At 37.5% G+C, this 17,719-nt stretch overlaps 1 protein-coding gene across 1 annotated transcript in view; it reads left to right on the top strand.

The window, feature by feature from the left end:
- EFEMP1 (EGF containing fibulin extracellular matrix protein 1) overlaps nt 1–17,443 on the top strand; it is a 60,645-nt gene extending 43,202 nt beyond the window's left edge. Inside the window, exons 6-11 of the mRNA XM_079792095.1 lie at nt 2,486–2,605; nt 3,596–3,715; nt 5,541–5,660; nt 10,723–10,846; nt 10,931–11,126; nt 16,737–17,443. Coding sequence (XP_079648221.1) covers nt 2,486–2,605; nt 3,596–3,715; nt 5,541–5,660; nt 10,723–10,846; nt 10,931–11,126; nt 16,737–16,898 — 842 coding nt within the window. The 3' untranslated portion in view covers nt 16,899–17,443. The remainder of the gene's footprint in view (nt 1–2,485; nt 2,606–3,595; nt 3,716–5,540; nt 5,661–10,722; nt 10,847–10,930; nt 11,127–16,736) is intronic.
- The last annotated feature ends 276 nt before the right edge of the window (nt 17,444–17,719 follow it).

Genomic DNA, 17,719 nt, shown 5'->3' with positions numbered 1-17,719 from the left:
AGACATTCTTAAATCCAATCTAATCATGAGGCATTTCTCCCACCCATAGAACCAATTCTACATTCCTCCACAGAGCATATAAGGTCTTCCTTAACCTGATCCTTGCCCAGCTCTGAACATCCCTCTCCCACCAAAACAATCAAACAAACAAACAAACAAAAAACACTCCAACTTTACCCTACTACTTATAATTCCCCACAGTACAATACATCACATAGAGTCACATTTTGGTGCCTTTACATAAGCTCTTTCAGCACCAGGAACATGCACTCCTGGCAAACTCCTATTTAACTCTCAAATCCCAGCTCAGGGTAATTTCCTCTGGGAAGATGTCCATGATCTACCCCAATATAATTAGTCACTCCCTCCTCTCTACTATTACTTAGCATTTTTATGGATCCATTTTGTAAATTTTCTATCTGTTGCAGATTAATTTTTCTACAAGCTACAATAATAATGTGGTAACATCAAATTGCTATTCCTAAACAACTACTCTAATTTTCTATACTTATTTTTGCAGTCTGGTCCAAATAGTCCATGGACCAGCAGTGGTCAGCAGGCCACACTTAGTGTAGCACAGTGTTTCCTCTGTCCATTATGCAACTTTCTATTTATTATTTTATTTATGCAGTAATCTGTTTTCATGCTCACCTTCCATAGTAAATAGGGATAGAACATATGTATATTGATCATCATTATAAACCTGCAGCATTAAACACAATGCTAGCAAATAACAATGGTTTGACGAGTGTTTACTGGTTTTAAGACACACATCATTTATTCATCAAATATTTATTGAGGGCTGACTGTGTGCCAAGAACTGTCCTAGGTGCTGGTACATCATGGTGAACAAGCAGATTGTACAGAATCACAGCCCTTGTGGAGCTATTAGAAAGTACCACTTATACAAATTAGCTATCGAGACTAGCACCTGGGTATAATACTGGGTACTAGGAAGAACTATGATAAAATTGCTCGTAGTTGGTATGATGTTTCCATTCATTCAACTAATGTTTATTGAGTACCTACTATTGCTAGGCCCAGGTATTAAGCATATAGCAGTGAATAGACAAAAATACTTTATCTCCACCTCAAGAGGAAGAGACAGGTCTTATCTGCCATGTATTATAGTGAGGGAGACAGACAAGAAGCAAATAAAGACATAACACAATGTCAAGGCATGTCAATGGCTGCAAAGAAATACAAAGCAGTATAGGGGAATAGATAATGCAGAAGAAGCTATTTTATACGGATGGTCATAGATGGTCTTCCTGAGGTGACATTTGAGATACCTAAATAAATGATGCGGGAAACCATGTGTATATCATTATCATTCGTTTTAATACTCAAGCTAAATCAAATAGATTTTGCAACTTATCAATAATAGCTCCATTTGTTTATACCTGTTTTGTGTAAGGAAGTTTGCCTACATTATGTCATGTAATCCAACAGTTCTACCACAATATTGTACTATTTCTTACAGAGGAGGAAATGGGAGCACCAAGAGATTAACACCAAGCTAGTAATTGCCAGAAGACTCAAACTCAGATTACTCTGAGGCCACTTGAGCACAATGCCTTCCACACTATTTGTTATTAAAGTACCAGAAGAGCTCAGCATAAAGTTTTGGTTTTGCTTTTTTCTTACGATAAGATAGTATCACTACATAGTCTTAAATTGTGCATTCATAATTGTTATTTTAAATTACACATGCCATGTTGGAGTTGTCACAAGGTGTAGAGTCATGAATCAGTGAAATTTTATTATGCTTCTAAGATGCTAATCCTACTCTGCAAGTTCTCAATTGAGCACTTTATAGTTGGCAATATTTATATGAGAAGGACACGGGCTGGAACGCTTCATCAATGTGTCAGAAGGGCACTTTTGTTTAGCACCCTATTCCTTCCACCATGTTCTTTCATTTGATTCTCACACAAACATCATAAGATATACATAGTAAGCATTACTATCCACATTTTACAAAAGAAAAACCAAGATACTGAACTTTTAAATGACTTCACCAAAACCACCAACTAAACAGCAGTCTACCCCTTCTTTCTCTTCGTTTTATGTGCATCACTCGAGTCTTCGATATTCTTTTTTACTTTTGTCATTAGAAATAAGCTTTTAGATCCTCAAACCGATATTCTCATATATATATATATATATATATATATATATATATATATATATATATATACATACATACATATATATATGAAATAGGCTTAATTACTTTTCTCTCTTTTATGTCTCAAACCACCCAGGCCAGGTTTATGAAGTCTTTGTTCTGAACATCTCATTTAACTGCAGATTGCAGACCAAAGCATATTTACCCTAATTAATAATAATAATAATAATTACTACTCTTAAAATGTCTTCTCTGGATAGTTTTTCTAGGTAATGTTTTCTTGAGAACTTGAGAGCAAACAGCTGTGGATAATCAATAATATAGTTTTCTTTCTGTGTATGTCTGGTAACCTAGATATAGATGAATGCACTATGCCTCCATATTGCCACCAAAGATGTGTGAACACTCCAGGATCATTTTATTGCCAGTGCAGTCCTGGGTTTCAGTTGGCAGCCAACAACTATACCTGCGTGGGTAAGCCTTTTGAGAACCCCCATCCTGACTGACTAACTTCTGTCTTCAAAAAAAACAAACCCCATGCCACATTGCAGTATTTCTAGTTTTCAATGTTCTTGAGTGAACTGGTTTCCATCAACTTCCCTGAATAAAGCTGAAAAGACAGTAACCAATCTGCTTCTTAAAATATATCAAGATGTGAATGGAAAACTTTGTTAACCTTGGTTTTAGTTCTCCACCGTGGGGGTATAAAGAGAAAATACAGATCCATTGATATGCACACACCAATAAGTCAACAATGTGTGATATAAAAGCTAAAGGTGCCAACGGGGTTACTGCAAGTTCGAGTACATAAACTTTCCACTGAAAGTGCATTTGATTTTTACATGCTTCTTCTTCCCTTTCAGAATGCAATGTCACGGCACACAATTTTAAGATTGACATGACATGGAAAGAATCTAGTGCCGGAAAAATGCCTTTTTCACAATATTTTCAGTGCCTTAGAGCATTGCAAAACTCTGTATGAGTCTCAAAGGCTTATGTTATAATTGTAATGGAATTTAACAGAACCCATTTAAAAAGTAATAAATAGCACAGATAAATCTTCACTACAGCATGCTGAGAGACCATATCAGTACGAGTGTCTTACTAGTATATCAATTATTTATAGACTTGGCATTTTGCATTTGAACAACAATAAAAGAAAATAGATACTGGAATGTATATTTATTAGAATCATTAAATTCTTTTGGAAAGATTCATCAAACCCCAAAATAACTGTCATTCCCAGAAAAAAAAATTTCTGGTATTTCTAAAAGAAGTATACAACAGATGTTCGAAGTTGTTCCAACAAATATGAAACCTGAATGGATGTTCTCCAATGAGCTTCTGCAGGGCAAAGAATCCACCTAGGGAATTATTCACTTATCATCAAATGACATGGGTACCAAAGAGCAAGGATATGTTTAAAGACACAGATACATAAATTAATATAACTTTTCCTTTCAGACATAAATGAATGTGATGCCAGCAATCAATGTGCTCAGCAATGCTACAACATTCTTGGTTCATTCTTCTGTCAGTGTAATCAAGGATATGAGCTAAGTAGTGACAGGCTCAACTGTGAAGGTAAAATATTTTCCAAATAATTTTTAATAAGACTCTTGATTGCCGTTCTTTTATTTGATTACTAGAGGCCCAGTGCACAGATTCGTGCACCAGTGGGGTCCAGCAGCCTGGCTTGTGCCCTCTCACAATCCGGGACCCCTCGAGGGATGTCGGACTGCCAGTTTTGCGCCCCCCTCCTCCTGCACTGGGCCTCTAGTATGCATATAAGATCTTTGGTTAATCTCTTCCCACCCTCCCCTTCCCCCCTTCCCTCTGAGATTCATCAGTCTGTTCCATATTTCCATGCCTGTGCATCTACCCCCTGGTGGTCAGTGCACGTCATAGCTACCAGTCAAATGGTTGGACAGTCACTTAGGCTTTTATATATATAGATGTACCTTTTTATGAAAACAAATTTTTATCCATGAAAATTCTATTCTAAAATTCAGTTAATTCAATTGCCACATTGACTTTTCAGTATGTTATCAAGAAAAAGGAGAAGAAAAGATGACTGAAATATTAAATGCAAAGGGGGTCTAATAATTAGAAGGGTGTGCTAGTGTCTTGTTTCTCAAAGTGTGATCCAACAGCAAACAGCATCAGCACCTCCTGGGAGCTTGTGAGAAATGCAGAATCTCAGGCCCCAACCCAGATCCACTGAGTCAAATTCTGCATCTAATTCTGGATGACTGGTGTACACATTTAAGTTCAAAAAATGCCGATTGCCTATCAGAAGCATTAGAATAGAAACTAAGAGACCTGGCCCCTAGTCTTATTCCTACCAGTGTGCAACTTGGGCACATATCTTAAGTCACTTTCCACATAAGTATAGAGGCCCATTTAACTGAAGGGATGACCTTCAGCATCATTGCACATGCATGTTACAGTGTATAATTTAAAAGGCATAAGACATCCTGAGGGAATGCCATCCGCAGTCGATGTCCCTGACTTCTTTGTGGATCCTCCCTGCTTTACTTGGGGCCACAAAGGTCATACCTCACCCAGAGAGGCCTCGCATCACGCTGCTGTGCTCAAAACCAAAAAGGCCTGAATCTGGACACCTGCCTCTACCCTTCTAAGTAAACAATAAGGGTATCACCATTGAGAAATGCAAATCATTCATTCCCTGAAGTCCAGATCCTGTCAGGATGTCATCTCTAGAAGCTAGCACTTGAAGTTCAAAGCTCAGATGAACTTGGGAGCAAAGCCACCCAATTTCTGAGAATGCAATTGTGAATCTGCATCATGGGTGGGTCTGCAGACATGAAAAGCAGCAATCATAAGCCAGTTCATTCATTCTGCTTAGTTCATATGGTTAGGTCAGGATTTGACAAACTGTCAGCAAGATTGAGTAAAACTAATGGTAAGACAAACTCTTTGTTCTATGAAGTTCTAGAGCAATGATTTTAAATGGTGTGCCACAGCACACTGATGTGCCATAAGAAGTTTTAAAACGTGCAGTACTTGAATATTTAGTGAGGAGCCTTGACCTCTTTTCCCTTAAATTATCAAATTTAAAAATGACAAAAGCCAACATAACAATAGCTGTCCAGTATGAATGAATCAAAGTTATATCTATTTTTGTCAGAGCAATAAAAAATATAATACATATTTTTTGGTGTGCTGATTTGTTTACTGATTCGTTTATGTGTGCCATGAGATGAAAAAATGTTGAAAGTCACTGTTCTAGAGGAAATGAGCTGATATTGTTAGAATTTGCCCTTGAGCTTCTTACAAATATTGTATTTCTGTTTCAGAGTTTGCAGTGTTTTTACTCTATTACTTCTAAAAAAATTACCAAAGTAGTTTTTTAATTCTGTGTCCTTGCTCTTCTCTGATTCAACAGACATTGATGAATGCAGAACCTCAAGTTACCTGTGTCAGTATCAGTGTGTCAATGAACCTGGGAAATTCTCGTGTATGTGCCCCCAGGGATACCAAGTGGTGAGAAGTAGAACATGTCAGGGTAAGTTTTCTTTTGTATCTGCTATGTTCAGTTTAACCAGGAAGAGCAGGGAGGAATTATAGGATTCTCTACCATAGACTTTTCATTTTTTTCCACCCTGAATATACAATTTGAACTATCCTCCACCCCTGTTCACTATGAGATATGCACATCTCATAAAGAGAGTATTCACTAAAAAAAAAAAAAAAAGAGGGTATCTATTCTAATAAAAGGTTAATATGCTAATTAGACCGGGCTGACCAGACATCTTCCGGACATCCGACTTCCTTCCAGACAAAGCTACGGTGGTGGGGCTGAGGCAGAATCTGTTAGGGGCAACCAGGCTGGCAGGGGAGCAAGCAGTTAGGGGCGATCAGGCTGGCGTGGGGGAGGGCAGTTAGGGGGCGATCAGGATGGCAGGGGAGGGCAGTTGGGGGAGATCAGACCAGCAGGGGAGCAGTTAGGTGGCGATCAGACCAGCAGGGGAGTGGTTAGGAACTACTGGTCCTGGATTGTGAGAGGGATGTCCAACTGCTGGTTTAGGCCCAATCCCTGCAGTCAGACATCCCCCAAGGGGTCCCAGATTGGATAAGGTACAGACCAGGCTGAGGGACAACCCCCCCACACACCCCCGGAGCATGAATTTCATGCACTGGGCCTCTAGTTTACTATAAATACCTACTTTCCTTGAAATTTAGAGTAATAGTTTTTCTTTCTTAAAATATAAATAATTTTAACAAAATACTAATATCCCTTCTATGTAGCCTACATAATCTATATGATATGTCTTCTAAGCATCCACCAGAAAATATTTGATTATTAAAATATTTCATCATGAATTTTAGTCCAGAACATAAACCTAATATGTGGGTTAGGCATACCTTAAACCAATCTTGGTTCTCTAAAATACCAAGACAATAAATTGAGAAGTAGTTTAGCTACTGAAAAAATCAGCCTCATGTATATATTAAAATGTGCTTGAATTCTTTGGCAAAAAACTATTGATTCAAAAATAGTTAATGTTCTTGGGCCCAGTTTTAAAATAAACATTCAGGTGATCTTCACACATACACATAGGTGGAAGAAGCAGCTCTCTATATGGTATGATTGCAGTCAGTCTCTCTAGAAGATCTGAAAATATGTACCTTCTTCTCCTACCATCAATGCTGCATGTAGCTTGACAGGGAAAATACTGCTCAGATAAAACAAAAAATGTAGATAATCCTAGAAAAGCTAGTACAAACACATTCACATAAAGCAATGACAGAATGAAAAAAATGACTGAACTTGAAGACAGAAATCTGTTTGAGTCCTAGCTGTACTACATTCTATCGATACAATCTTGAACAAATTATCAAACTTCTCTGAGTCTCAGCTTTCTTATTTGGAAAAGAAGTTGAGGGAGGAAACAGAATAAAAATTACTTGTAAAGTATAAACACTACATAATTCAACAAATTTTTATGAAAGTTACCTAGCAATGTAAATGACCAGTAGCAAATCTTCTCTAGGGAGTCCTTTTTAATCAAAATAGAGAGAGAGCACACAGTAATCAAATCTTGTTAAGGAGAAGATTAAGGAAAGGAGACACAGGGGATTCTCAATCTGTATCATGATTTTACAGAAAAAATACTAACTCAGAGGAACATCTATTGATCTGGAATTTATTAGTATGCATATGATCATTCAACTACTTTGCAACCACCAAATATGAGCACAATTAGAATGTCATTCACTACACAATGAACATCTTTATACCCCTTTCCAAGTTACTAAAGACTCTTTAATGTTAATTGTGGAAAAACATTGCATTCCAATGGTTTTACTTTCCGAACCCTAATTGAGACTTTTAACATGAATATTACATGCTGGAAAATGTTAGCCACTGGGACATCTTAACTTTTCCCTGGAGTCCTTCAAACAAATGTCTATGTGTTTCTTATCATAAGTGGATTTGATAGTCAGCAAAAGACAGAAGCAAATTAATGTACAGCAGAATCTTACCTGTCTAGTCTGTATATCTGAAAACATTAATATCTGTTATGATTAAAGGGGAAAATGCACTGAAACTTTAAATAAGGGATTCATGAATGTTATATCAATTTAAATTTTTTTATTTATTGATTTTAGAGAGAATAAAAGAGAGAAAGAGAAACACTGATTTGTTGTTCCACTTACTTATGCATTCATTGGTTGCTTATGCATTCATATGTACCGTGACCAGAGATTGAACCTGCAACCTTGGCGTATTAGGACGACACTCTAACGAACTGAGCTACCCAGCCAGAGCTAGATGAATGACGTTGTGTCTTGAAGATATACAGCTTCAGAATGTTTGGCTAAGCCAAAACGCGTGTGTGTGTGTGTGTGTGTGTGTGTGTGTGTGTGTGTGTGTGTGTTGTGTAAGAGAGATTCTTTTAAAGTACAAAGCAATTGGTTTCCCCACCAAAACCATCTCTTCCCCACCTCATCCACATACTAAAGTAAAACTGAAAGAGTTAGAATTCTTACATTTCTCCACAAGGCTTATTTTGAGGGTGAGATAACTTTTCTCATTTCCATGGTCTTGCAAAAATATAAATGGGTTGGCGGCGGGGAGTGGGGAGTAAAAAATACGAAAGTGAGAGAGGAAGACAGAAAAATAGACACAGAGAGAATATACATAAACATAGATACGCTTATAAAAATTTTAATATTATTAATAATTTCTGGAAAACCTTCCAGAATGATTAAGGTGTAAATTATGCTAGGCTCTAAATTCAATAACATTAATTAAATTAAATTAAAACACATTAAATTATTGCATAAAATTTATTTTAGCTGCTGTTAGACTCCATATAACAAACAAGTCTTAGTTTTCCCTGTATCTAAACAGCATCTTTATTTTTTAAGTGAAAAATAATGAAAAGACAACATAATTGTGATTTCTTCTGAGGAATTTAAGTTATTTCTTTAGCCACAGTCAGTCCAAAAGAAGACACTTCTTGTAACCGACTCTTGGAAACCTCAGAGCTTTTCCAGTCTTCTTTTGGGTTCCAGATAGCTTTAGCCAGTTTGGAAACTATAAGAAAGTTGGTGCGTGTGTTTTGTTTGTTTGTTTGTTTGTTTGTTTGTTTGTTTTTCTCTCTCTCCCTAAAAGACAAGGCATGGAATTACCTTACAGTGGAAAGGATGCAGTACCTTGCAGTGGAAAGTTGCCTTTCACTAACTATCTGAGCGTGGATCAGCTACTTAACCCTTATTTGTCTTTCCCATGTCAAGTAGAGATAATACCTTTCTCACCTATCTCCATGCGATTTGTGTGAGGAGCAACTTAGTTCAATTTAATATTTCTTAAAAATTCAGGTGCCCCCAGTGCATTAATTCTAGGTGATGAAGAGATATAAAGATGCATTTGATAGCCCTTGACATTGGGGAGTTTACAAGCTAGTAGAAGGGCGAGCACAAATATGCATATTTCAATAATGCAAAGCAGAAAGTAATAAAGGTCCAAAAAGAAAAACATGAGGGATGAGAATTCAGAGAGGAGAAAGAGATCATATCCCATCAATTAGCCCATGCCAGGCTTGCAGCTTGGATTCAATAAATTACTTGTGGGATGAGTAAATTAACAAATGAAAATATCCAATTGTGGGTGAAGAATGATTCAGAAAAAGGCTTATATTGGATAAAATCTAAATCACTATTCAAATGCAAAGGGCAATAGGCATTAATAGGAATGTAGATATTAATATAATTGTTGTTGTCATTAATGTAATAGCTCTGTAGTGAAACTGTTCTCTCAGATGTTATCTGGGAGCCCCTAATTCCTAAATCTAAAACCAGTCTTTGTGCAGTGTGGCCTGTCCACAACCCTCCTTCCCAGGACTCTCTCCCCACCTGCCTTTTCCAGCGTTGCCTCTCACTACTGACAACCCCTTCCTTAATTCCTCTTCTGTCTTTATATAGCTATGCTCTACAAGGTGGAACACTTCATAGCTCCATTCTTTTGCTTTGCTTTCTCTGGAGAGTATAATCCACTCCCGGAGAACCAACTATCCACCAGCATGCTATTGCTTACTGAAACCACATCTCTAGCCTCTACCTTTCTCCAAAGCTTCTGAGACAGTGAACTGCCCTCCCCATAGTCTTAGCTTGCTGCTTTCTCAGCTGGAAGGCCCTTCTCATCCCAACCATGAAAATCCCACCCACCCTTCAAGGCTAAGTTGAGGTGCTGCCTCTTCCTTCAGCCTTTCCTAGTTCCCCAGGCATAATTAATCAATTCTGCTTCTAATCCTCTAGTGCACTTTTCAATCTCTTATTTAATTAAATTTTATTTTATAACTAGAGGCTCAGTGCAGGAAATTTGTGCACAGGTAGGGTCCCTAGAGGCTGCCAGCTGCCGGCCGGGGCCTCCCTTCATTCTGCACCGCCCCCTGGTGGTCAGCACACATCATAGCGAGTGATTGAACTCCCTAGGTCTAGGGCAGTTATGGCGAACCTATGACACGCGTGTCAGCACTGACACGCGTAGCCATTTCTGATGACACGCGGCCGCTGAGGCGGCCGCATGCCGAGGATGAAACATTTGCTGCTCCTGAGGATGAAAAATTTGCGAAATAATGTTTTTTCCTCAAAGTGACACACTACCCAAGTTATGCTCGGTTTTTTGGCGAAGTTTGACACACCAAGCTCAAAAGGTTGCCCATCACTGGTCTAGGGGATACTTTGCATATTAGGCTTTTACATATAAAGAGAGATTACTATTGCCATATCTATATTCCTAACTAAATTATAATCTCCCTGAGGGCAAGAAGTGGTGTTTTTCCCTTTAACATAAGCAGGATCAATGACCAGCATTTGGCTTTGAATTCAACACATGAACAAATGGGTGCTTGATAAAGTATCATGAAATGACACATATCAATTTTTCTACAGTGGCTCAGCTGCATCTATGCTGAATTAAATGCAATAAACTGAAATAAATGCAGTCTCTTATCTAAAAACAAATTAAACACTGTCCAGATCCCTTCCTTACAAACCTGAACCTGCCACTTACACAATTTACTTAGATCAGTAAACTCTTTGACCCTATGTCTCTACAGATATAAATGAGTGTGAGACCACAAATGAATGTCGGGAAGATGAAATGTGTTGGAATTATCATGGCGGCTTCCGTTGTTACCCACGAAATCCTTGTCAAGATCCATATGTTCTAACATCAGAGAAGTAAGAAAAATAAAAACTTCAGAAAATAAGAATTTTCTGGTCTTACCAAGCCAAAATGTTAAATATGTTTGTTTGCCTTTGTAGCCGATGTGTTTGCCCAGTCTCAAATGCGGTATGCCGAGAACTACCCCAGTCCATAGTCTACAAATATATGAGCATCCGATCTGATAGGTCTGTGCCATCAGACATCTTCCAGATACAGGCCACAACTATCTATGCCAACACTATCAATACTTTTCAGATTAAATCTGGAAATGAAAATGGAGAGTTCTACCTAAGAGTAAGTATCCTGAGGGCAGCCTTCGCTGTTGAGAAAGTTTCAGGTTTGTTGTTGTTGTTGTTGTTGTTGTTTGGTAGTATTCATATGGAAGGAAAGCTACCATTTAAAGTGTCTTTATGTGCAGGTATTGTCTAAGGCCTTCCTGTGTGCATTAACTCATTCAATCCTCTTGTTAACATTGTTAGATATTAAATATGTACCTCCATTGTTTTACAGAAAAGTGAGACTCGAAGAGATTAAGTAATTTCTCTAAAGTCATTCAGATAACAAGTTGTAGACTCTAATGGAGTTGTGTGTGACCACCAAAACACAAGCCTACACACACACACATACACACACACACACGCTCCAAAAAGATACCAAAAATTAGTGAGTTATTTAATTGTACCTAGAAAAAATAATTCCTGGAGGGCTTTTCAAAAAAAAACAGGAATTTCTTATTGTTACAGGAGTATTTACATTTTTATAAAACTAAAACCTGGAATCTCAAAGAAGTGATTCCAACCCCCTGCAACATATGTGTCAATAGTTGTACCTCTCTCTTTTTTTAAATATATATATTTTTTTCTTTCAGAGAGGAAGGAGAGGGAGAGAGAGAGATAGAAACGTCAATGATGAAAGAGAATCGAACCCAGGACCCTTCAGTCCGCAGGCCAATGCTTTATCCACTGAGCCAAATCAGCTAGGGCAATAATTGTACCACTGTTGCGAACCACCAGGCAGACAATTTGAGGTCACCATTGTGTTTTCCCTTTTTTTTTTTTTCGTTGCCTGTCTGAAATCTTTCTCTGAGTTTTGCCATTTCTTTTTTCAGTGTCTTCTGGGATATTTTTGCTTCCCCATGCCCCTGCCTCTCTTCCTTTGAACTTGCTCTTAGCACCTCCTCAATCCCTCCAATAGATTCCAAGTATATCTCCCTGACTTCAGCCTTCCAACACCTCCCCACCCACCCCTGCAAAATCTCAGCAAGTTCATTTTAGGTTAAAAGTCTGCCATACTTTAAATACGGTTCACCACTGCATGTGAAAATGATGGCACCCCACCAAGCAGTTTACAGGGTTACGGTAACTGTTTCACACTAAGGATGCTATTCATCCAGTTACAATTTTCTCAAAACTCCTTTGGGCACTCTTCATTTTTAATCAAATTTTAAAGTCAATATTTCAGTCTGAGAATATGAAAAGTAAATTGGGAAATTCATCCTTGTGGTAAAGTTTACAGATTTTTAATGTTTACACGTTTATGCTGTTCTTTGCTATATTAAGTTTCCTTCCAGTTCCAGAATTGTGTGATTCTGTTTCTTTGCCAGTAAATTAGAAATGATTAATTTCTCATGACCAACTTCTGAAGAGAAAAAACAAACCCAAAATACAATCTATTACTATTCTTTTTTTTCATAGCTAAGAATAAATTTCTGTAACATTTGATGTTTTAAATTTGAGATAGAGTAGATAATGTAAGTTTACTCTAAATGAATTTCATACAGTCCAGATAATACCAATTTAATAATTCTAGCCCAAACAAATTACATTATTTGTAATTCATGGCAATAAAATAGATTCATCTAAAAATCTTCTTTAAAAATAATTTCCCATTTTGAACTCTTCAGCTATAATTTAAGAAAATAAAATTTCCTAGCAGAATCAACAAACAGTGAAGTAAAGTTTCAGCATGTTTTTTCCTTGCAATAAACATGGTCCTTTAAAAGTTTTATGATTCCTATCAGTGCATTTATCGACTTGATGTTTTCAAATATACTTAGTGTTTTTTCCAAGTAAAATCCTTTTTTCTCATGAATGATCTAAAACATATCAATTTTTATAATCCTAGAGTTAAATAGTATTAAATTATTTGAAACAAAAAACTATTGAAAATAAAAAGACATTTCAAGACTATTTCTTATCACATAATTCAAAAAGTATTTGGATCAAAATCCTATAAAATTTCTCCACTGAAATTCCACTTGTGAGGAGTGCATTTAATGCATAATAATCAATTAGCAGACCTTAATTAAGCATCTACTTTTTGCTCAGCTCCATGCTAGGTGCATGTAATACATAGTTCCTTATTTCAAAGAGCTTTAAACATGTGGTAAAAGTTAACATCTATAAAAAAAAAAAGAAGAGGAAAGTGTGAATTTAAATCTGTAGTCCAATACATCAAAGAATTAATGTGGGCTGGAATAGTCAAATAATGTTTCTTGATAGTCACAAGACTGGACCTGAATCTTGAAAGGGACTGTAGTAAACAAGATTTTATTTATATTCCTTTTGGGAGAATATTGAGAAAACCTTCTTCCCTAGAAAAAGGGACATATTGTAAAGAAGTACTACATGAATTGGAGGTAGAATACCATCCTCCTCTCACCCCACCCAATAGATCTATCCTCCTTTTCTGAGCTTTATTTTTCTTCATTGCCCTATCAACATTTGTCTATGTCACCCACTAGACTGTGAGTATAATGAGAGCAAGACTTTAGCTGTCTGTTCACTCTTCTATGCACAGCACATAGAATGGTACCTGGCACAATTAATTACAGGTGCCCAAAAAATACTTTTAAGTGAGTTTAATTCAATCAGTGCTTTCAAGATGTACTGTTACCTACAAGGGGCAAGCACCAAGTTAGAGACACAACAGTGAATAAAACTAAGCCAATTCCTGCTCCAGTGGAGCTTGTAGTCAAGATGTCAAACAAGTTTGCTGAATGTTACAACTAAGCATTGCAAGTTGCTCATAAATGCATAACAAGTCAACCCCTACCCAAGACAGGAGTGGTTTGTGAGCCTCTCAGCAGAAGTTGATTTAAACTGAAGACTAGAAATTAGAGAGCAGCAAATGGAAGGAATAAAAAGAAAACCAGTTGGTCTGGAATTCTAAGTACTATAGGCAGAGTGGCTTGAGAGGAGCCTGGAGAGATGAACAAGGCCTAAACCACACAATGCTTTACAGACCATAGTAAGGGTTTTAAGAAAAGGCATCACTATCAAGTTTTCATGTTTAAAAGGTTGTGCCTATACTGTAGAACCTAGATTGTAGTAAAGCAAGAATGGAAATGGAGAAACCAGTAAGTAGTTCAATAGATGGGAGACTAGGTTTGTACAGTGAGTCCAAAAAAAAATAAAGAGACTTATGAAGATGTAGGAAAAACTACATGAGTTGTTAACCCATTTGCTATTGGGAGATGGAAGAGAAGGCAGCAGCAAGGATAACCTCCAAGTTTTTGTTGTGAGCAGCAGTATATGGTGATGCCATTTACTAACATAGGGAAGAAGGATCCAGTGTAGAGAGGAAGGTGAGGAGTTCAGTTTGGACATATGGAGTCCTGGCCCTCATGAGGCATCCAAGTATAGATGAGTAGAGTGTTGGGTATGTGGAATTAGAATTCAAAGTACAAACTTTCAAGTCACTGACAAATATATGATAATTGAACGCATGGCTACGGATTCAATAACTCGTGGAGAGTGTGTAAAGAATGGGTGAAATCACTCAGAAAAGAAGAGAACCTGGGATAAGGAGAGGCTAGATTATGAAGAGTTTCCTTTCTGTAACTTGATTTGGACACTATCATAATCAGTATCTTAGCCATCTTATCCCCCATGATGTTTGGCTTCATGCCACTCTGCCACCAATCCCATGGTCACACGCTGGACTTAGTTATCATTCAGAACAGTTTCATATCAGAATCGTAGTGTCCAGTGACACACTTAATGAATGACTCCTCTCTCATGCTCTCATTCCCACTCTATCTTCTCTTCATACCCAAAGTGATGCTAGTCCCCTGACTCCTCGCCCCCCACTTTCTTCCAGTCTATCAACTATTTGGTGGACCCTTGAAGTACTCTGTCACCAACACCTCAACTTCCTGACCAGCAACCTGGATCAGTCCCATAATCCACATCTATTTTTATACCCAGCTTGTCAGCACAGATTGGTAATACCATAAGTCTTTAACTTCAGATGGGTCCTCAACAACCCTAATATTTTCTTTTATTTCTTCTCTTCGGCTCTTGATTTCAAATGTCCCCACACTCTTTAAATCCTTATACCCATCATTTTCAGTTGCCTCTCTCTCTCCCTGCTTCCTGGCCAAGGTTCTTAAAACTCAGTCTGCAATTACAGTCTCTGCTTTCTCACTTCCTATCCTCACATATCTATTGTCTGTTCCCACTACCCTGCTAAAATTTCTCAGGAAAAAAGCCAACACCAACATCCATACTGCTAACTCCAGGGCTACATTTTTCAGTTCCAGTCACCCTCAGCCTCTCCTGCTCAATGAGACACTGCTGGCCACTCATTTGTTTTCCACTCAATCATCTATTTCTTCACAGCTTTCTTCAATGCTTCTCCTCTGCCCACTCCTTAAATGTTGGCCTCTGTCAGAGCCAGTTTTATCACAGATATATATCTCCCTTGGTTTAATACACTCAGTGAAGTGACTGCTAAATCTTAACTCACTGTCTCTAACCCTGCCCTCCTCTTGGTGTTCAGATTCACACATTTACCTGCCCCTCCAGCTTCATCTCCCTCTACTCTTCAGCACACATCACATTCTTTATCAAAATGAAATTGCATCTTCTTCTGAATATACTTCTTTACAAAACTTCCATTTATTCTGGGTGACTCTCCTCAGTCATTCAAAAGTCTTCCCTTGGTTCTTGAGGGTCCCTCTTCATACATGCCTTGCATTTCTGCATATAAATTAGCATTTGCCACATTCTATTGAAATTACTATTTACATGTCTCTTCATCTACTGGAATGTAAATTTTGAGAAATGAAAGATAACAACTTTTTCACCAGTTCAAAAATCATCAGATTCTCACCCAGCCGGCGTGACTCAGTGGTTGAGCGTTGACCTATGAACCAGGAGGTCACGGTTCAATTCCCAGTAGGGGCACATGCCCAGGTTGCGGGCTCAAGCCCCCTGTGTGGAGTGTGCAGGAGGCAGCCAATCAATGATTCTTTCTCATCATTGATGTTTCTATCTCTTCCTCTTCTTTCCTCTCTGACATCAATAAAAATATATATTTTTATTTATTATTGTATTATTTATTTATTGTCTAAAGTTTTACATATGTCTCCTTTTTCCCCCACTTGAACCGCTCCCCCCCCCCCCACTCCAGCCATTTCCACTATGTCCATTGGTTATGCTAATAGGCATGCATACAAGTCCTTTGGTTGCTCTCTAACCCCCTCCCCTCCCTGCCATTTGTCTCTTGATCTATTCTTGTTCATCAAGTTATGTAGATCATTATGTCCCACATATGAGTGAGATCATGTGATATTTGTCTTTTTCCAAAATTATTGGATTCTCACCTGAACTCCAGTCTCTATAAAGACTGAAATACTCAATAAAAGTGAAGAGAATATTAACATAGAGGGCAAATAGAAAACATAGAAAAAAGCAGGCTCCTTCCTTGGAATTGATGACTATGTGTGGACAAAGGATAAGGCCCAAGAAGGGTTGGAACCAAGAAAAGACTAAGGAATGACTTTTATCCCACCCTTAAAATGCTTCCCCTAATTCTTTTAGGAGGTATACTCCCAAAAGAATAAAAACTTCAATTCAAGAAAAATTATTTTCTCCCTTCCTCTTTTTTCTTTTATTTTAGCAAACAAGTCCTGTAAGTGCAATGCTTGTGCTGGTGAAGTCGCTATCAGGACCAAGAGAATATATCGTGGACCTGGAGATGCTGACAGTCAGCAGTATAGGAACCTTCCGCACAAGCTCAGTGTTAAGATTGACAATAATTGTGGGGCCATTTGCATTTTAGTCTTTTAAAAGAGTTCACTTGAGGCATTTAAATCAGCCAAAGAATATTGTTACCTTAAAGCACTATTTTATTTATAGATATATCTAGTACATCTACATCTATATACTGTACACTCACCAATAATTCAAACAATTACACCATGGTATAAAGTGGGCATTTAATCTGTAAAGATTCAAAGTTTGTCTTTATTACTGTATGTAAATTAGACATTAATCCACTAAAGTGGTCTTCTGCAAGAGAGCTAAGCATACTTTATCTAGTGAAACTTGGATTCTTTTTTGTAAAAGTGGGACCAAGCAAAGATCATCTTCTGTGGTGCTTAAGGAAACTTACTACAGCTCCACTGACAGTCTCATAAGGAGGCAGCCATCATAACATTGAATAGCATGAATGAGGTTTTTTATAACTGCTTTGTAAGAAAATGGAAAAAGTCAATAAAGATATATTTCTTTAGAAAATGAGGATCTACCACATTTGTGTTTATTTTCATAATCAGTCTTAACATGGTTATTTATTACATAGTAATAAATTATTATTGTAGGATATTTTTAATTTTGTCAGAAACTTTTTATTATGAATGTAAAAAAAAACACACAAAAAAAAACACCAGTAAGCAAAAATCCCAAAATAAATAAGGTATTCCCTAGAAAATTATTATATTGAGAAATCTACGGGGAGGAGATAAGAAAACAAATTCTTTCTAAATCACATTGGAGTTGACCTGAAGACACAAATACAGTATCTTAGTTTGAGCTGCTAGGACAAATTATAGACTAGGTGGCTGGTAAACAACAGCATTTATTTCTCACAGTCTGGAGGCT

This window comes from Cnephaeus nilssonii (assembly GCF_951640355.1).
Source record: "Cnephaeus nilssonii genome assembly, chromosome: 15".
NCBI classification, from domain to species: Eukaryota; Metazoa; Chordata; class Mammalia; order Chiroptera; family Vespertilionidae; genus Cnephaeus; species Cnephaeus nilssonii.
Note: the sequence above shows the minus strand (reverse complement) of the source record. Positions and strands in the feature narration are given on the sequence as shown.